At 47.6% G+C, this 19,961-nt stretch overlaps 2 protein-coding genes across 5 annotated transcripts; both read left to right on the forward strand.

Annotated features, from left to right (window-relative positions):
* The first annotated feature begins 84 nt into the window (after nt 1–84).
* Nucleotides 85–6,314, forward strand: LOC148332954 (uncharacterized). Of its 3 annotated transcripts, none has more exons than XM_088299979.1 (7): nt 85–202; nt 1,407–1,670; nt 2,634–2,728; nt 3,223–3,385; nt 3,971–4,153; nt 4,269–4,295; nt 4,580–6,314. In XM_088299979.1, the coding sequence occupies exons 2-7, from the start codon at nt 1,532–1,534 to the stop codon at nt 5,206–5,208; spliced, it is 1,236 nt and encodes a 411-aa protein (XP_088156105.1). In that variant the 5' UTR covers nt 85–202; nt 1,407–1,531; the 3' UTR covers nt 5,209–6,314. The 3 variants fall into 3 exon arrangements, with proteins under 3 accessions (XP_088156105.1, XP_088156104.1, XP_088156106.1); XM_088299978.1 differs by having other exon boundaries at nt 98–202; nt 1,270–1,715; XM_088299980.1 differs by lacking the exons at nt 85–202; nt 1,407–1,670 and having other exon boundaries at nt 2,634–2,751.
* A 367-nt stretch (nt 6,315–6,681) lies between these two features.
* On the forward strand, nt 6,682–19,228 carry lrch3 (leucine-rich repeats and calponin homology (CH) domain containing 3). Of its 2 annotated transcripts, none has more exons than XM_088299950.1 (21): nt 6,682–6,772; nt 6,847–7,376; nt 8,184–8,328; nt 8,425–8,551; nt 8,625–8,730; nt 10,145–10,281; nt 10,942–11,051; nt 11,151–11,244; nt 11,658–11,748; nt 11,836–11,993; nt 13,306–13,364; nt 13,459–13,504; nt 13,573–13,674; nt 13,933–13,962; nt 14,056–14,109; nt 14,809–14,839; nt 14,919–15,026; nt 15,125–15,213; nt 15,746–15,883; nt 15,950–16,027; nt 18,061–18,828. In XM_088299950.1, the coding sequence occupies exons 2-21, from the start codon at nt 7,106–7,108 to the stop codon at nt 18,214–18,216; spliced, it is 2,130 nt and encodes a 709-aa protein (XP_088156076.1). In that variant the 5' UTR covers nt 6,682–6,772; nt 6,847–7,105; the 3' UTR covers nt 18,217–18,828. The 2 variants fall into 2 exon arrangements, with proteins under 2 accessions (XP_088156076.1, XP_088156077.1); XM_088299951.1 differs by lacking the exon at nt 6,682–6,772 and adding an exon at nt 18,886–19,228 and having other exon boundaries at nt 6,912–7,376; nt 18,061–18,243.
* The last annotated feature ends 733 nt before the right edge of the window (nt 19,229–19,961 follow it).

The raw sequence follows: 19,961 nt of genomic DNA on the forward strand, positions 1-19,961 counted from the left end.
ATATATATATATATATATATATATATATATATATATATATATATATATATATATATATATATAGTGCGCATTTCGATTGCAGCCATTCGCTGCCACTGTTGCGTTTGCGCTTTTAACGCGCTTGTTGCGGCGCATGCGCAGTTGACGCTTTCTGTCCTACGGCCAATTTGCGAGCAGGACGGAGGACGTCGCCATTTTGTCGGTAAACATGACATTTTCATTCATCCTTTTGTCACGTTTCTTCAGCTCACTCACCCTTACTACAAGTTGACGCTCGCAGGCACGCACGCACTCACACTCACTCACACACAAACAATCACTTATTGAGTCGGCGGCTACTGAGTTAGCGTACCGCTAGGATAGCATGGCAGTCATCTTCGCGTTCGCCTGCGACGCGACCTGGACGAACAATTTGGCCGTCTCCATAGTGACGCTTCGACGTTCGTTCCGTCTGCGCGTCACCGTTGAAATATTAACGTCTGCATGGAAACGGCGGCGTCACCAAAAATGATTTAATGTTTGAGTGTACGGCTGCTAGCCTACAAAGGCTCGGCAAGGACGCTGATGATTGGTCGAGACGGACAACGTGACCGGACATCGTAACAATAGTACAAAACGTTTACGTTCGTGAAGTCAGTACAACTGTCTGGTAAAGTTAAGTCAGAAAACAAAAATGTTAACCAGTTACATTTGCTCAGAGTGAAAATCCTCGAATCTTATTTGCTAGAATGCGGTCTTTTTTTAATGTCCTCCCCATTTTCTTTCTGAACTTTTGGAAAGCAAAGCAAATCAATTCAAATTGTTTGGCGTCCCTGGTGCGAAAAAAAAAATCAATAAATGTTACCAGTTTAGCTCTTACTGCCCTCTTTTTGCCTTTCTGCAGCACAATGGAAAAGTGCGACAAAAACTCAAACTGGCAGACCGTTGAAATGCTAGGCTGGAAGTACTTTATACGAACGGAGACGCCGGACGATTATTTTTTTGAAGAAGGACTGGGGGACTATGACGAACCGGTGCCCAGTTCACAGATGGACCGACCAAATGGGGTCAAGTGGCCGTTTCTGCGTTTCCGTTGGTATCGTGGTAGAGCGTTCATCTTGTCTTCTTCTTTAACGTGTCAACGACGTAAGAATGTATTTTTCTCTGAAAAAATGTATCTCCGACCTTGGCGTGTTTTACAACTCGGCCATCCGCAATAAGTGAAATCTGCGCTATAGAGAGACTTTGTCGAAAATGCGGTGATGTTGTTTTTTTTTTGGTTTTTTTTAGTATTTTTGGGGGACACCTGACACATTAGCTGAGGAAGTGAGGGTCATTTTATTTATCCGGTAAACATGCAGTCTACACTTGAGATGTTTGACGTCATCCGAGTCAAACTTGGCGTGTTTGGCCACCTGATTGTCCAGCGGCGTTGAGCTGGCCGTGCCGCCTCAGGACCGGGAAGAGCCGGAGGAGCGCCAAGCCGACAGGTCGCCGCCGGCGTACGTGCGTGCAAGGAGAAGGAGCGGTGGCGGAGACGAGCGGGCTGGCCATGGCGACCTCCTGGCAGGAAGAGGACGAGGAGTTGAAGGCGGGCGGGGCCAAGGGTCTCGGTAACCGGCCCAGATTCTCCTTCTCAGAGATAAAGATGCTCCTGCAGGAAGTCCGCAGGAACCGATACATCCTCCTCAGTGAGTCCCATCGCACGCGGGGATTTGCACTTATTGTCCCATCTGGTACGTCAAGACCTCCGTTTTGCTGGCGTTGATCGGAGCTTTCAAAAAAATTCTGCACTTAATATTTCTGAGCGCTGTACTTTTTGTTTGTATTCATCGGCCTCCTTTTCCAGTCATCGAGTGCAACTGTATGAGTGATGCATCTTAAAATAAAAAAGAAAAAATACAGTTTCCCCTGAAGTCCTAATGTAGTACAACAGTTTCAAACTTCAGGGAAAAGACTGTTTAAAATACATTTTCCAGCATTCGATCAGTCAGGAATAAAAGTGCAAATATTAATGACATGTGATTTCCTGAAAAAAGGTCGGAGCCGACCGATGAAGTCTCCAAAGAAGACATGCTTTGTACGCCGCCACATTGGAGCGCTCGTCGTGATCCCCGTGACGTCACGCGTGCTCTACACTGGTGTGTCAAAATGTCGGGTGGCGTCGTCAAGCGTTATCATTTTGATGTCACTCCCGCCGGCAACTTTAATGTTCTTCCTTGGGGAAAAAAGAGAGACATGAGCAGCGCAATGGCCGGCGATGTAGTCTGTAAAACAGGAGCGATTTGTCACTAAAATGGATGTGCGGCCGAAAATATTAGAAGAAAACTGGCAATATTTTGCATGATAGTCACGTCGGGAGGTTGCCTGATTAATACTCATACCCATCCTGACGTGACTTTCTTGGAATATTTTCTAACTATGGTAATCATTTTTCTATGCATGTCCACATCAATTTTGATGAAAACGGCTTTTTTTTTTCCCTCCCCAATATGTGACGGAATGTGTTACATGACAATTATGGACAGCAAGCTTACAAAAAAAGCAGGAAAGGGGCATTAAATAATAACAGTGAAGCGCGTCGCATATTTGCTCCTGAGGAAAAAGATGTCACCTCACTAACGAGCGCTCTTTGTCCTTGTGTCATCCCTCAGGGAAGTTTAATCACGGCGTGTCAGCAGAGGCCAAGAAACAAAAGTGGGCCGAGATCACGGATCAGATCAACGGTCTGGGACAGAACCACAGAGAGGTGATGTCATCATCATCAGACAGGTTCACGTCACGTTTGGTTTTGAACTCGTTGACCGGCAGCTACGTTACAAACGTGCCGAGGCGTTCGTCAGCATATTCGCTTACTTTTCAAGACCTGCAAAGAATATTGTGCATGGCATCAAATCTACCAATTGAAAATCAGGACTTGTATTTGACCTTTTTCCGTTTCTTTTGTAATCGGCTGTAGAACATGTCTTATTTTTTTAATTTCTCGCTTGTTTTTAACTTTTGACAAATGCATTCCGCCAACAAAACAAAATATTGTGCGGTAAGCAGTGGAATTACACCCAAAACCAACAATATCAAAAAACAAATGGGAACCTGCGATGAGGGGCCGGGGGTGTGCTTGACGCGATACCAAATTGTATCTGCCAAAGTGGCAGCATGACGCTCATGTGGCACCCGCATGAGGAACCTGCACCCCTCCCCACACCATCCTCATCCGTCAAACGTGCTTTGTGCCTGTCTCAGGTGCGTCAAATCATGAAGAAATGGGCGGACCTGAAATGCGATGGCAAGCGTCGCATGGCTCTCCTGCGTGCTCCCAACGGCTCGGCGGGGAGGAAGAAGAGGAAGTCTCTGGACTCCGTAGAGAAGATGGTCCACGGCATCCTGCTGATGAGTCCCACGGGAGGTCAGATGCCGTCCAACAAAATTGGCTGCGGTTAGCAGCACTAGGGGAAATAAATGTCAAGTTTGAGTGCTTCTGTACTGAAAACGCAGCAAAAAAACATCTTTGCCCCTGAGTCACCACCACGTGCGTGCAAAAAGTAGTTCAAAGTGGGTGGGGGGGTTCTCGGGATGCCAGCGGGTTGACGTGAGTTTAGATGCGATTGCTTCATTCTGAACGAGGGCTGCAACAAATGATAAGCCAGTCAATTTATTTATTGATTGATTAATTGATCAATCCCCTTTTTTTTCATCCCTTTATTGAAAGCGCTGTATTTGAAATTGACGGTGCAGAAAATGGCCAACAAAAAAAAGATTCTGATTCAGTTTCTGCATTGATTTGTCCAAAAAATGCTGATCGTTGTTTTCCAAAGCTGATCGCGATGTCGCTCTGCTTTCATAGGCGAGTACACAAGTGGAAGAATATTCCAATTCTCTATTTTATATTCTGTCAGCCGTCCATTTTTATCTTCAAAATAGTTTTGATCGGCAACCGCGACGTGTTGACGTTTGATTGCCGTCCTGAAACAGCCGCGTGATATTCTCGCAGACGTTCTCAGCGACGTGGATGACGACGACGACAATGACGAAGGCGCCAAGTCAAACGCTACGGCAAGCAAGAAGGCCGGCGGCTACTTCTCCAACCTGGACGCCACCAACAGCTCGCTCTCACTTCCGGGAGGACTTTCCTTGGACTTTTCGCCTCTGTCGTCGCCCGACAAGGAGCTGAGCGGTAAGCGCCATCGCTGCCGCCACTCGTCCACTTTGGATGTTGGAAACGCTTCCCTGATGGAGACCCCGCCCCCTTCCCCCTCTCCCTCGCTTGTGTTTCTTTTTTGCTCTTGCAGGGGACCACTCGTCAGACGACGATGCGGGTGAGAGCCTTTCCATTGGAAAGAAAAAAAACCATCTTGATGAGGTCGCCTCGCCTCACATGGGGAATGTTTGCTTATGTGCTCGTGCGAAAAAAAGAAACCTTTTCAATTCAATGACAGGACCAAACATGAGAGTCTGTCACTGGTTTGGACTGTAACATGTCAAAAAAAAGTTTGAAATCATTACAAATTCATGCAAAGAAGGGATAGGAATCCCATCGATTTGATTGAATAAAAATCAATAATTGATGGATTTTGCGTGACCCGGTCTTGCTCTTTTGCAGAACCTTCCATCGACTGTGACGACAACTCCACCTTCTCCGTGCAGTCGGCCTTCGCTCCGCCCAAGCTGGTCCACACGTACTCCCGACACAACCGCAACGCCGTCAGCACCACCTCAAAAGAGGGTGACGCGGATTCATCTCCCACTTCGCCGCCGCACTTCAGCGCCACCTTCCCCGCTGTCACCTCCTCATCCTCGCCTTCGCTCCTCCCCCCCGCCAATGACTCCTCCCAGCCGGCACCGTCCTCGTCCGATCAGCACCACACCCGCCCCAAGCGCTCCCCGGAATCGGACGCCTGCAGCGCGGCCGGCAACGCCCCGCCTGACCCGCTGCCGGCGTCGCCGGGCTTGGCGCAGCTGGCGTGTCACAGCGTGCAGCAGCAGCGCGCCAGTCGGCAACTGCTGGCGTCCGTGTCGCGCTCGCTGGAGACGCTGGCGCAGTCGCTGCAGCTGCTGGTGGAGAGCCAGCAGGAGTTTGTCAACGAGTCGCTGACGCTGCAGCGGGAGTCGCTCGGCGTGCTCAAGACTTTCTCGGGTGCCGCGCTGGCCGTGCTAAGAGACGCCAAGGCGCAAGGCCCCGCCCTCAGGCCGGACAAGATGGACGACGGCGCATTGGGTTGCTCCACATGAGCTCAACGGGACTGTCCGAAAAAGGCCAAAAGCCTTTTGATACATTTTCAGTCAGGCTGGGCGCTAAAGGCCTTCAATCGGAATGTTTTCTTCCCGAAAATGGAATGCAAAGGACTTTTTGGATTTGCCTCGCTGCTCCTGACACCAAACGAGCTTTGAATCATGTTTAGCAAGTTCCGAACGTTCTAGCATCAAATTCCACAGGGACACTTTTCTTTCCACGTCCGATGAAAATAAGGTTCTTGTCTTGGCAAAACAAATTCCTAAGAAGTGACACGTTTCGGTGATGCGCAACATGGCCGTCCTAAAAGTGAGAGCTGCGAGGAGGCTGAAGGACCGCTTTTTGCAACGTTCGAGGCGAGATGCTGCCAGGACTGGTGACACCAAAGAAGCATTTCAACAAGCCCCGCCGAGGATCCCGTTTGAGTTGGAGACCAAACACGCCCCGCTGTTGTGATTGGCTGCCCCAAAGAAGCAAGGACTGCCTCTAACACGGTGGCATCCGCAACTCCATAATGGGCAGCATATATGGCTGCCCGTCCGATACTGCCCCCTGGTGGTCAAGATCAAAACCGCTTTAATTATGTAATGTAATGATTGTTTTTGTGGAGTGTTTAACTCATTTACTGCCTGCCATTGTCGGCTAAAGGTGTTGTGTTTTTTTTTTTTTTTTTAAACTCGGCTGGTAGTGAATGCGTTAGACGACATACATCATTTTTGAGCGGGGCGGAGTTCCGGAGCTGACAAATTCAGCTGCACAATGTTTTGTGGTGCCTGCTCCAAGTTGTCTCGATTCAGTCGGTGACGGCCTTGCCACGGGCCGCTATGGGGGGCATGAAGTGCGGACGCGCTGCTTGACGAAAGCTGAGCGTTCACGGGGGCGGTGTTCCACTCTGCTCGTCTGGCCTGTTTCTTAGCAGAAAGCAGAGGAGCCAAATTACTCCGACGTTGGCAACACTTAAAAATAAATCGATCACAAAAATTGACGAATTTACTTGAATAACTGGTTGAATGTTCAGTTCAAATTAGAAACTTCTTGACAGGCGTGTAATTTGTGAGACACGCGTGACAATAAATCCTCTCTGTGAAGGGTCAAAGTCGTTTAATTTGGTGTCGTCCGTTCTTCTGAAGTCAAATGTGGCTTTGCTTCCAAGTTCCTGTCACCATCTTGATTCATGACTGTCCGACACTCTCATGCAGGTGAGCGAAAACATGAGTTGTGTTCAAACAAACTTTTAAAAGTTTAATATGTCAACAACACCTGTTGAGAAAGCAACGGCATAATGCAGCCTTGTGCTGTATTCATGTTGTTTCAGAGGTTTTTAGCCTTGATAGACAGTTGCGATAGCCAATCAGATCACGGGTTGATGACAATGAACATGAACGCTTTCTGTGATTCGATAATCAATTGTGCAGGGCCACGCCAGACATCCTTAGCCAGCGACCATTAGAAATCTATTCTTGCTTTTTTTAAGCCACAATGTCCGAAGGAGGGAAAAATTTGCAGTGATACTTGCAAGACACTTTTCAAGACGGACCTTTCCAGAGAAGCTCGCTGACATTTGTACGTTCTACCCTGTTAAGATTTCGCAGGAAGTGAAAATAAAACGTTTTTGGTTTGTTTTTTTTAAATTTCAGAACTGAGAACGTGAGGAGGTCACCTTAACTTCCAGCTCTGCTCTCTAACAACAAACATTGTTCATTTTCCGGCAAGAGAGCTTCTTTTTCTCTTATTGAAAATCAATCAATCCAAAAGTTTGCTCAAAGATTCTGCGGTTATGTTGGCCTGCGTTTTTGCGCATGCGCACGCACATCGCCAAACTTTAGGGTGGGATGTTCGCATTAGCATTAGCATTAGCGTAGAGAGCTAAGTAACGAACCAGCCAACCGAAGTGTAATGGCGGCCTCGGTGTTGTTGGGCTCTGCGGCGGACAACACCGGACTCGGCTTCGCGGTTGGAGGCGCCGGCACCGGTGCCGGTTCGGGGAGTGTCCTCGTGGTCGGTCACAACGGCCCGGCGGCGGCGGGCCCGGTGCCGTGGAACCGTTCTCTGGAGCGGGCTCTGGACGAAGCGTCGGCCACCGGCTGTCTGAATCTCAGCGGCAGGAAACTCAAGGAGTTCCCCCGCGGCGCCACCAACCACGACCTGACCGATACCACCCGGGCAGGTGAGTCCCCCCCCGGGGCGTCGCCGTCGTCCAAATGTCCCCGGAACACTTTTGGTTGAAGCTTGCGCGCGAGCGAGCGAACTTTGGGAGCTGCTGGCCATGACGACAACATGTTGCTTCGGCATTCGGCATTCAACGCTCACAAGTCGGACACGCTCGTTCGGTCGATGTCGTCTTCGTCTTTGTTCGTTCGCTTAAGCGACAACGCGAACTTTTTGTCAAATTTGGGACTCTTTTGGGGGACACTTTGCCAACTTTGGTGATGCTAACGCATTAGCATCCTGCTCATTAAACTTGCTGCGCTGTCGAACTCTTTCGAGTTTCCGGGGCCGCATTCATTTCAAAACGTGAGCTCAAGTGGCTCAATAACAACCATTCGAAATGTTCCTCATTGACTTGGTGCCAAAGTACATATTCAACATTTATTGATGACTGTTTTGTTTCGATGTGAAAGTTAGATTTAAATCGAGTGTAACCTGGACATCAAAGAGGATCGATGCAACTTGCAAATCACCTGAAATGGACGTCAGTCTGTGTGTCCGTCTGGAAATCTTTGACAACTTAAAGTTCACTAGTCATATCACACAAGGGGGACTTTTTCACAAAGACGCTGCAGTTGTCCACCAACTGTGTCAACGTGCACATCCGAAAAGTTGGCTCATACAATGCAATGCTATTTTCAGAAAAAGTCACACGTTCTCTTACTGTTCTAACAAACAGCCACAAAGTTTGTTAGTCGAACATGATGATGTAAAATAAAGAAGATAATATCATTGATGTGCTTGTATTGTGCGCGCGCACACTCAGACTTGTCTCGGAACCGCCTGTCGGATCTTCCGGTGGAGGTGTGCCTGCTGGTGTCTCTGGAGAGTTTGAACGTCTACCAGAATTGTTTGAGATCTCTGCCCGATCACATGATGAACCTGCAGGCCCTCACTTACTTGAACCTCAGGTAGAACGCACACGCACACTCTTATTTGTGCGAATGCTCAGACGCACGCTTGCCCCTCGCTGTCTCTTACTCGTTGCCGCTGTGTGCCCGCATCAGTCGCAACCAGCTGTCGGCGCTGCCGGTGGTGCTGTGCAGTCTCCCGCTGAAGGTTCTGATCGCGTGCAACAACAAGCTGGCGGCCCTACCGCAAGAAGTGGGCCGACTGAGGCATCTGACGGAGCTGGTGGGTAGCCGCCGCCGCAGCAAGCGAGCAAGGTGTTGATGCCAACCGCTGATCAGTGGTGCCCTCCCTGCAGGATGTCAGCTGCAACGAGATCAGGACGCTGCCTTCTCAGGTTGGCCAGCTGGAGGCGCTAAGAGACCTGAACATCAGGAGGAACCACCTGGTTGCCCTTCCTCCAGGTACTCACACAGATACATTAGAATAGTTTGATTAAGTTTAGAATTTTTGGTTCTCAAATTTAACTCATTTACTGTCAATGATGCCTAAAGACGTCAAAGATCCATTTTTTTTTCAGACTTGGCTGGAAGCGAATGAGTTTTAATGGTTAATGTTTCAGTTTTTTTTGTTTTTTTTCCCTTAAATCATTTACCTTGCTGACTGTACCGCCCGTCACTTCAGCCTCCGCCCCTGTGATGTGTCTAGAAACGTCTGGCCGCGTTGTGGAACCTTCCAAATAAGGCCTGCTTTTGTCTTTTCAGAAGAATGCTTCCTTATTTTGGCTATGCCACCATGGGCTTTGCACAATACAATCCATCTTTATTTGTCGAGCGTATCTCCCAACGGCGGCACCTGTAACAAAGCGCTTGACGTAAAATTGCAAGAGCTGGAAGACAAAGACGGCGTAAGCGGTCATTTAAAATACAAATGAATGATATTAACACTAGGACTGGGTTTAAAAAAGTCAATCCATGGATTTTCCTTTTCATAGTCCGACATCGATGTATAAAACGATACTTTTAATCATGTCTTTTTCCCCTTAAATTTTTGTGGCGCGATCTTGTCACCGCGCCAAAGTAGCGTATCAAAACAAAATGGCGGAAGCCGTGAAGTCAGTCACGAACATTTAATGGAAGCTCATTCGTACCCGATGTGGTCCTTCGGTGGCCTTCGCGTCTGCTGATGACGTCGCACGTTAGAATGTATTTTTGAATTGATTTCGTTGCCTCCTGTTTGTTGTGTTTGTATGTTCTGAATTACTAAAAATAAAGTACCCCGACCACATCTCGTACCGACCCTGGCAACAGAAAAGGCTCCGCACGATGCCTGCTTTAAAACACTGCCGATAATTAAGTGGCCATTCTCAATTGGCGTTGTTTTGTGCGTCCTTGTGATCTCATCGAGCGTCGTCAGTCCTGCTGCATTTTCAAGGACAAAGAAAGCAAGAATGCTCAGAATCGCGGCATGTTGTTCTCATCTGCTCACTTGAACCAAAATGGTCGCCTGGCAGGGAAAATATCCCAAGATGCATTTTGTGCCGCTATTGCGTCGGTCGAGACTGGCGCTCTTGCGATATCTTGCATTTTGGAGTCTCGCAACATGGAGCCGTAAGAAAAAGTCCCGTCAAGGTGTCTGCGTCGGTTGTCCGGCATCCAAGTACGCGCGTTTCACCTCTCATCCCAAAAGCTTCACTATTTCTGTCTGAAGACTCTCCAAAGTTGTGCCTTAGGGTTCGGGCGTCCCCAACAGTCCAAGGAGAAACTGCACTCTGGATTCCTTCTATTTCTTTTGATTTGCATTTCAGTTAATGCGAGCATTCTTTTTTTTTTCGTGGCTTATGGTGACAGCGTAACTGGCCGTGCGGTGTGTTTTTAGAGCTGGCCGAGCTGCCGCTGGTGCGTCTGGACTTCTCGTGCAACAAGGTGACGTCCATCCCGCTGTGCTACACGCGCCTGTCACAGCTGCACACCATGATGCTGGACAACAACCCGCTCCACACGCCGCCTGCGCAGGTTAGTCCGCCCGCAATTGCAAGAGCTTCGTCGCTAGCAGCGCAAACTATCGACGGGCTTATACGAGCCTTCCGCAAAATAACGTCTGGAGTTTTGCAGAATAAGCTTGTTTCTTTGGGAAACAAACGTTCTTCGGTGGTGCTGGCAAGGAAGTAAATGACATGCAAGGCTGCCACAGCAGTTTGCTGTGAGAGGGACATCCATCCTCTAATATGCCCATTAACTCATTTACGGCTAAAGACATCAAAGATCCACGTTTTTTTTACTCGGCTGGCAGTGAATGAATTTTAAAGTGCAACGTCTTGGAAGTATGTTCATAAGGTTTCTACTCATGCTTAGAGTGCCTCGTCGGCGGTAAAATGAGCTCTTGCTTCCGTCGAACACTCTCTTCATCCGTCCATCGTTCATTTCAAATGCCACCCTGTCAAGCACGACAGGGTTTTGCCTTTTATGCTGGATCCCTCACATCATGGCAGAGAAAATAATAGAACAAATTTGTTTTAGAAAAATGTATGCTCATTCAAAAACAAACAAACGAAAAAAAACTCGGCATGTCTAATATGGTCGTATAGTATTTAAGAATGTAATGCAATATATGGCAGATTACATCCTACCGCTGTCCTGATTATTATTGGTCGTCGATAATCTTGTGTTGTGTAGATTTGCATCAAGGGCAAAGTTCACATCTTCAAGTTCCTCAACATGGAGGCCAGCAAGACGACCCCTGACCTCCCAGACTGCGACAGACGAACTTTGACCGTCGGCTCCTGGTCTGATTTCATCACACACACGCACACAATTTTCAGTCACTCACGTTGGACTTTCTTTTTTTCGACTCTCATTTTCTGCTGTGTGCGTGCGTGTGTTAGCGTCGAAGAGTTGCACCCGGGCCGTCCCTATGGCGCTTTGGATTCCGGCTTCAACAGTGTGGATAGCGGAGACAAAAGGTGGTCAGCAAATGAGGTTAGACGCGCCACACTAATACACAATAAATAGTACATCAAATTTGAGCGACAAGTACTTCCAAATGATGGCGCAGAGGTGGAGGGTTTGAATCCGAGCGTCGGCCTTCCCGTGTGGACTTGCATGTTTCCCCCGTGCCTGCCTGTATGGCTTTTCGCCGGGTGCTCCGATTTCCTCCCACATTCCAAAAACAGGCATGCTCATTTAACCAAATTGTGAGTTTGTCTTCGTGTGCCCTGCGATTGGCTGGCGACCAGTTGAGCTTCTTAGGCCCGGTGGACTTAATCGTTTTTGGGTGTTACCATCAGGAGGAGTAATAGATTTCTGACATCCCCATCGGTGGCCTTGATGGATTATTGACGCCATCGTGAGACATATGACATCATGATGCGTGTGCGTGTGTGTTCAACAAGGAGCTGCCAGAGGTTCCCGCTCGTGTGCTGGGCGTCCAAAAAGAGTTAAAGCGAGCGGTCGCCAGCTCGCCACTGCTGGCCAACGGGACACGTGAGCGTGGGCCATCATACTTTGAGTCTCAAGGAGGGAGGCGATGCCAGGAAGTCACACGGTCGCGTTGCTTGCGTGCGTGTGCAGATGAGGAGCTGGAGCAGATGGACTTCATCGACGACGTGGCCGCCGCCGCCGAGGAGCAGGAGGCGAGGAGCGCGGCGGGAGGCGAGCGAGGAGCGGGAGAGCGGGCCAGCCTCAGCTCGCAGTTTATGGCCTACATCGAGAGACGCATCAGCAATACGGTGCGTCTGCTGCTCCTTATTTTGTTTTCGGAGCATCAAGAGAACGATTCGGAAAAAGCAAACAGACTGAAAACGTCGCCTTCATATCCTTGCAAACTGTCCGCGCTCACACTTTTCGATGACTTTAGTCTTCCTTTCCCGGGTCCTTCTTTGCCGAATTTAGGCGAATGCACATTTGGGCTGAACGATTTGAGGAAAAAAATCTGGCAGATTTTATCATTTGGATTTTCTCGTGACATTTCCAAACATGACACAAAATGCCTTTAGAGCGTTAAAAACAATGAAAGCTAAAGAGGTTTTGTGATTCTTTCTCAAGTTTTTAAAAACATATTTGGATTTATGCAGATTTTGTCTATGAAAGAGAATTTTTCATGTTCTTTGTGCATGTCAGATGAGGTCAATCAAATCATTGTCCCGTAGCAACGCTAAATTGATTCCTAATATCATTTTGAGACTGATTATTGTGTACGTCTCAACACTCTGTGGTGCAAACACTATTGATGAGATGATAAATATTTGATATACGTTTGACCTCTCCGCCATGATGACGACGTCTTCTTTTCTGTCTCGATACGTATTGATTTGTGTTCGTAGCTGCCGACTCTCCGCCCTAACGCGGTTCGAGTCAGACTTGTGTGAAAAGTCCACTGTACACCGAAACACTTATGTTGGGTCGAATCTGAATTTCACCTTAGCAATTAGCACGCTTAGCGCTTCCTCGTTTAAAACGCTACTTGTTAGTGGCGTCGTTTGTTTGTCCCCGCGGAGGAGATGGTCCGCATGACGCGGCCCGTTGCTGCGGCGGCGCAAGCTAGCTTGGCGTCGAGCATTCAAAGCAGTGGCGAAAGAAATGACTTCCGACACTACGGGCGACAGCGCGACACTTTTTTTTCTTTTTTTTTTTTAACGTTGGGCACAAACCTCAGCTTTGACAATCTCGAAATCACAATGGCTGAGATTGCAATTTCGGTCTCAAACGGATCCATTGTTCAGCCCTCGTGTGCATCTAAATATGTCATGTCATTGTGGATTGTGTAGCCTGTGTGTGTTGCGTGTAGTGGAAGTTTCAAATCTAAACAGACTGTTGTCATCAACCCAAAAAATATATATTATGCAGGCCCGGTTGACAAAGTTTCACCATAAAATTGCGCACCTGTTTATGAGCCTGCGTGCTGGCTTTAACACAATTTGGCCAGTAGGTGGCACAAGTGGTCATTTGAGATGAGTTCAAAGCCCAATTTTTTTGTTTATTTTATATTATCTCTTTTTTAAATCAATGAATAAATGAGTTTCCATGTGTCTGTTTGTTCAGGCTTCTCCAGGTAAAGCCAACCTATCCAGAACTGACGACTCCAGACAGAGACAGAACAGGTACACGTGCACACGCATGCCAACATCTTGCTCGTCGGAATGTGGGCTAGTTGTGCTTAACATGACGTCATCGGTGTGTCTGTGCGTCTGTCAGGAGCGCGGCGGACGGCGCCCCGGCGTCCCCAAGCGGCCACTTTCAGGTGAGGTCACCACCTCTGCGCGACCTACGCCTGACCTCGAGCTGACCTTGTGCGTGTATGCCGCTCAGAGAGGCGCGGGCGTGGAGAGGATGAGGCGAGAGGCTCAGCTGGCCGCCCTCAAGTACGACGAGGAGAGACACAAGACGCGTCCCCTGCACAGAGATGCCAAGGTAGCGGCAGCCGATGACGCTGACAAATGTATTCTTGGACTCAAATATAATAAAAAACCGAAAGGTCATAGTTATTTTTTGTTTGTTTTTTTAATATTTGAGTTAGGAGTGCGGTCACGAAACAAGTTAAACTCGTACCTGCAGGCGCTATGCTATTTCTTTTGTTTCAAGTTTATTGTGGTGCTTTGTGAAATTTTGCAGCGTCGTTTTCAAAATGTGCAAGTTGAGCCGTTTGCGTGCGTTTTGTTTTGTCCGTAGAGTCCAAACAAGCCTGACCCAGACGGCAAGGTAGCTCCACCCACCCACACCCGCGTCCTCCTTATCATCTAGTGTTCACAATCTGGCCGTGCAATTGAAATGTGTGCGTCCATGTGCGTGTAGAACATCTACCCTTTCAGACGCTCCACCCACACAGATGACTCCGCCCTGTTTATGGTAAGAAGTGTCCACGCCTTCATTGAATTTTCAACGTGACAAGTGCTTGCCATCTGAGTGAAATCGACCCCCTAAAAAAAAAAAATGCAGTGAGCGCTTGAAAAGCCTCTTGAGTTCTCCATAAGAAAATCAGAAAAAAAAAGAATTGATGGCTGACCTTCGACCTTCTCACCAATGATGTTCTATTGTGCAATTTCCGTCCGACTTTTTAGGGCAACGTCAAGTTCATATTGATGCACGGACTTGTCCCAATTTTGGATATTTGCCAGCAAGATTTGTCAGCCAGTCAGAGAAAGCCTTCCCTGAGTCGCAGACTAAAGCAAAGAGTTTAAGAGATGTATATGTTGAGAAAGAATTACGCTTGACTTTGATTGTAAATCGATGAATCGGTTCACTCATTGTGGAACTGGACTTTATTGTTGAGTGGGCATATCCATGCAAGACGCAAAGCACGGATGACTTTTCTGTTTGTCCGTGACTCATGGCGCAAACGTGCAGCGTAAAATCGGTTTGAGTGATGACGCAAGGTTCAAGTTAAAGTGAGGTGGTGTGTGATGGTGCAAGACGAGAGTGGCCAAGGACGACATTGTGATGGTCTGCAGGTGGGTGAGGCTATCAAATGGCAACGCTTGGCTGATGCAAAACGCGTCTGTTTCCTAATGCTAATGCTAATGCTAACGTGCGCGGTTGTGTCGGCAGGGCGAAGAGCGAGGTGGCCTTTCGCCAAGCGGTAAGATTGGACCGCCCCCCGGGGAGCCGTTGTCATTGCTTGTCGGCATGCCGTGACTCCGCCTACTTTGCATCTCCAGCCAATCCTGGTCACCCTGGCCTGGGGGACTCCGCTTCCTGTCGCGGCGTTGGCGTGCGCCCGGAGAGCTTCCTGTATCGCCTCAGCCAGCGCGAAGAAAAGAGGAGATGTGAGCCAGCGCCGCTTCGTGTTTGTGGCTGCCACAAGCGAATGATGGGAAGTTGACTTGCGTGCTTGGCCCCACCCCCACCCCCTCCGGTCCTCTAGGCGACGCCTCCACTCAGCACCTGCAGGAAGCGCCGGCGACGCCCACCGCATTTGGACACGACACCCAGCTGGTGGAGCAGCTCCGGAAGGTGGCCTCAATGTTTGTTTATCCGCGTAACACCGACAGTACAGTGGACTGGTCGCTCGCATCGGTATCGTCGACTGTTTGCCCTTCAAGGGCTCAACGTTCCATGACAGCCGCATCGTCATTTTGGTGGCAGAGCAAGTTTAGTCTAGCGTGTTTGGGACCTTGTTGCACCTTGCTGGGCTTTCCTGTGGACACGGTCTGCCCTTGGAGCACATTTGAGACTGGATAAAAGTAGGTCCAGATTTTGGCGCAGGCGGCGTCACACAATTTTGGTGCATTTGATGCAGGCAGCAGCAGACAGATTTGGACACCGCTGCCTCAGCTCAATTGAAATTCCTTAATGAGGGTCACTTTGATTGGCCGGAGCGGGCTGCGTTTCATCCCACAACGGCGCAAAACGCCCTATTGTGTCTGCGCTCGTCATGCAAAATGTCCAAAAAAAAGAAGACGATTGGACTGCGCCTTGCGCCGGGAGACCAACATTGGACCGGACGCCAGTCGCTGATCATTCATGCGTCGTTTGTTTTTGTCAGAACATCGAGGGCCGGCTGAAGGTGTCGTTGCCGAGCGAGCTGGGGGCGGCGCTGACGGACGGCGTGGTCTTGTGTCACCTGGCCAATCACGTGCGGCCGCGATCGGTTCCCAGTATACATGTCCCCTCCCCCGCGGTGGTGAGTGCGCCGCCGTCGCCGCCCGTCGCCATGCCAACCGTCCCACGTATGCCCATGTGTCCTCAGCCAAAGCTGACGATGGCCAAATGTCGGAGGAATGTGGAGAACTTCTTGGAGGCGTGTCGCAGGATGGGTGTCGCTCAGGTAACAAAACGTGGCCCACCGCGAGCATGATTATTTTGATTGTTGACCTTGTGACTGATCCGCACTGCACGTTTCTGTCATGTGCCTCGTGGATTTACCGTGTGCTGCCAAGTGTCAGCCCACATTTTCATCAAGGGAATGTTTAACTTTGTTCACAATGGGTCGGTGCTCGTTTGGGTGTCTCAGACGGGACGGGGGCTTTCCATGACAGTTTGCTGTCAAAACAATTACAATTTAGCTGGCCACCGTCAAGGATTATTTACAGTTTGTAAAATTTCAAACGTCTTTCCTCTCTTTGGTTTACAGATTTATTTTTTTGCCCATTAGCAGCGACACAGCTGCCCACTGTATTTTGTTACGTCCCGAATATTGAATGTTACGGCTATTTAAAAAAGATGAAGAAAAATTGCTCAAACAGGTTGAAAAGGAGCAAATGTACATCTAGGCGATCGTTTTGCAACACAATGCGTTCTACATCACCGCTCACTCGCGAGCATTGGAAGCGCCCGTCCGTGCCGAAGCCGACAAAGCTAACCCGTTAGCTCGCCGCGAGGCGCGAGGGCAGTGGCACGCGGTGTTATTCTTGTTTGCCAGCTGAGCAACGGGTGTGCAAACGAGCCCAAAGTAAATATTTGAATCGTAATGTGGATTGTTTTACTTTTTGCAGCATGTCATGAATTTGTAGCACTGCCGAGCCATGATTGCAAGTGTACTCCGAATTTAGCGACGTAGCGACAAACATGAAGAAATAGAAATAGAATAGAAATCCCTTTATTGTCATTGTACTCAAGTGTGCAACGAGATTAGAGGGCTCCCCTCTCCAGTGCAATACAACAATAATACAGACAAATATATAAATTAGATGAATAAATAAGACTTCAGTACTGAATAGGGCATATAGAAACACATCACAATGCTGTTTTGCAAGGTTAGGGTGGTCTCGTGTGTGTGTGAGAGTTCAGTATGGAGATGGCTCTCGGAAAGAAACTCTTTCTCAGTCTATTGGTCCTTGATTTGATGCATCTGTAGCGCCTGCCAGAGGGCAACAGGTCGAACATGACATTGAATGATTTCTTTCATGACTTTTTTCCTTATGAAGGCGTGTATTGATTAAATGTTGGTGGCCTGTTCTTTTAATACGTAGTGTGTTCTGTTTTTTTTTTCTAATCTTGCACACAATCCAACCTTATTTCTATGGCGCATTTCACAAGAGCTGGAGCTATAACAAAGTGCTTTCCAGAAGCGCTTTTCATCGAAATTAGAACACAAATTAAAACACAAACAATAGAGAGCAGAAGAAGAGCGACTGTCTCATGTTGAGTCCAAAGCTAAAGAATAAAAATGTGTCTTAAAAGCAGGGGGCGGGGCTTGCTTCACATTCAATGGGAGGTCATTCCATAGGGAAGGACCGGCAACAGAAAAGGCGGCGCTTAGCACCTCCAGCAACATTCGGTCCGCAGACCTGAGGCAGCGGGCGGGTGTGTGTGTGTGTGCGTGTGCGTTTCCCCCCGTTTGGACGTCGATGACAACGGCGAGCTCACGAGCCATGGTTTTACTGTTTTCTGACATCATTGCTGGCTTAGATTTTTATTGATTTTAGTTGGTTCTGTTTTTTTGGGGGGGGCACAATGTTTATTTGATAAAAATGAAAGGTGAAATGCGCCATATAAATAAAGTTGTATTGAGTGGATGAAAGAGGTCCACGCTGCCGCGCATCTCGCACTCGGTCTCAAATGCTCGCTTGCTTTCTTTGTCAATCCAAGGGTGGCCATTAAACAAACATACCTTATTCCCATCTAGGCTGAACCGAACCGATGTCGACCACAACGACACATTAGGGGCCGGGCTGTGTGAAACGCGTCTTTTGCGCTACGAGTGACATTGTGGTCGATTCCATCATTCCTGTTAACATTGCTTATCCATTTTTCTTTTTTTATTTCAGTTGGCTTCATTTCACTTGCGTTGATCCATCTTTGCGTTTTTCTGTTTGGCCTTCCTTCATGTGGTGTGTTTGTGGGTGGGTGTGCGTCCAGAGTGACTTGTGCCTTCCGCTTCACATCCTGGAGGAACAAGGGCTCCCCCAGGTGGCCGCCACCGTCAGCGCGCTTCTCCACTTGGCCCCTCCCAGACACGGCGTCACCGCCGCCACGATGACGTCACCCACGTCTGGAGCCTCGCTCGGCGTGTAGTCGCCGCGTGCGTGACTAGTACACAACGTGCGTGAAAACATCGGTTTGACGTCATGTCTTTGACCTCGTTTCTGCTAACTAATAACGGCACTAATGTTTCATATTTGCTTCTTAGCACCGAAGTGTTTTGCTGCCACGTTTTAAGTTTTGAGTTTGACCTTTGGTAAAACTAAGTTCAAGTGTGGAGTCTTTTTAATTTATTTTTAAACACTTGCGCTTATTTATTTTTGTTTACATTTTTCTGCAGTAATAAGAGCGGCATAGTTACTTATTTGTAAGACACAAAAATGGACTGCAAGTAGAATGAAGTTCGTCACATTACAACGTGACATTTAAAACTGATATTGAACGTTTTTCTTTGTGTTTAGCAGCAATCCTGTTCCGTATATTAGCAATTGGCGACGTTTGGATGTTAAATATGTCGTAATTGATATGTAGTCATATTTGCGGTGTGTTGTCCAAAATCGAAATTGTTCGCCTCAGCTAATGTGAATACGTGGAATGAAACCTGTGCGATTTGCTGGCTAAATGAGAGCGCGCTAGCTAACATGTGCAATGCTAACTATGCTATTGTAACGATGCAGATGTGTCGTCTTATTCTTACTTTTTTTTTTTTTTGCCCCCGTCTCATTTTTGCACCTTTGTTGTCTTTCTTTTTCGCTTGCAAAGTTACCTGAGGACGCACGTCACGTGATCACACAGCTCCGTTTGCCGGTCACGTGACCGCGCAGGGACCCTGTTGCATTCTGGGACACGTCTGCCTGTCTGTACATTTCTATCGTGTAAATACGAATTGTGTGTTGTTGTGTATATAAAGAGATGGAGAGTGTAGCACGCCCCTTGGTGACGTTTAACGTGTTGCAAACTAGTTGCGTAATTCTTACAGGCTACATGCAAAGAAGCGTTGGTTACCACGGCAGCGGTCTGAAAATTACACTTTTTTTTTCAAAAGTGTTTGACACATTTTTACTTGTCTCTTGCCGTCAAAAAAATAAAAAGAAATATCCTTGTATATGTTTGATTGTGGGTGACTGTTTATCACAAAGCCGCTCGGAAAATAAATGGTTGCATGTTTGTTTACAACCAACATTCGACTTTATTTCTCTTTAAAGCCACGAAAACGAGCAAATAATTGACCATGAAATGTTGTCATTCGAAGGAAAACGGTGACAAGGCCGCACATTGGGTGTAAATTAAGGCTGCGCAGATTGTTTTATTCATTTTGATTCGTTTTTAATTTGGGGGGGGGGCGGGGGTGGACCAAAATATATTTATAGTATTAGTAATATTCTTTATTGCAGACACTGGTCCATACTGACACCACAACAAAAACAATAGAGCAGAATAATACAAAACTACATATAAAAATGTACTCAAAATATGGCGCCAACGCAGTGTCTGCAAACTCGACTTCTAGCTACAGTGCAATGTATGTTGTGAACAAAAATCACGTAACAATAATTAAAAAAAAAAAAAAACTGTCATCAATAAATTAGCCGCAGAGTTTATTTTACTGCGTTGTCATCCATCCATATTTAGTTCCTTCACACAGCAAGAAAATTGCTTCATAAATAAAACGTTGGCAAACATAATTTCCCATCTCCAGCACTTTTAACTATCATATGACTTTTTTTTTCAATTTGGAGCGTCATAAAAAACAAAGCCAACAAAAGCAGCTTTAAATGTTTCACATGTATTTGAACTCTATTATCTATCTATCTATCTATCATGTGTTTAGCAAAACT

The sequence above is a fragment of the Idiotropiscis lumnitzeri genome, chromosome 7 (genome assembly GCF_059441095.1).
Source record: "Idiotropiscis lumnitzeri isolate Australia: NSW breed Sydney's pygmy pipehorse chromosome 7, RoL_Ilum_1.0, whole genome shotgun sequence".
Lineage (NCBI taxonomy): Eukaryota > Metazoa > Chordata > Actinopteri > Syngnathiformes > Syngnathidae > Idiotropiscis > Idiotropiscis lumnitzeri.

Bases quoted from the DNA above. Each gene is read 5' to 3' on its own strand.
- LOC148332954 (XM_088299978.1), top strand. From the start codon at position 1,532: ATGGCGACCTCCTGGCAGGAAGAGGACGAGGAGTTGAAGGCGGGCGGG. The intron at 1,716-2,633 runs GTACGTCAAGAC...GTCATCCCTCAG, and splicing joins TGCACTTATTGTCCCATCTG to GGAAGTTTAATCACGGCGTG. The intron at 2,729-3,222 runs GTGATGTCATCA...TGCCTGTCTCAG, and splicing joins TGGGACAGAACCACAGAGAG to GTGCGTCAAATCATGAAGAA.
- lrch3 (XM_088299950.1), top strand. From the start codon at position 7,106: ATGGCGGCCTCGGTGTTGTTGGGCTCTGCGGCGGACAACACCGGACTC. The intron at 8,731-10,144 runs GTACTCACACAG...GTGTGTTTTTAG, and splicing joins CCTGGTTGCCCTTCCTCCAG to AGCTGGCCGAGCTGCCGCTG. The intron at 13,505-13,572 runs GTGAGGTCACCA...TATGCCGCTCAG, and splicing joins CCCCAAGCGGCCACTTTCAG to AGAGGCGCGGGCGTGGAGAG.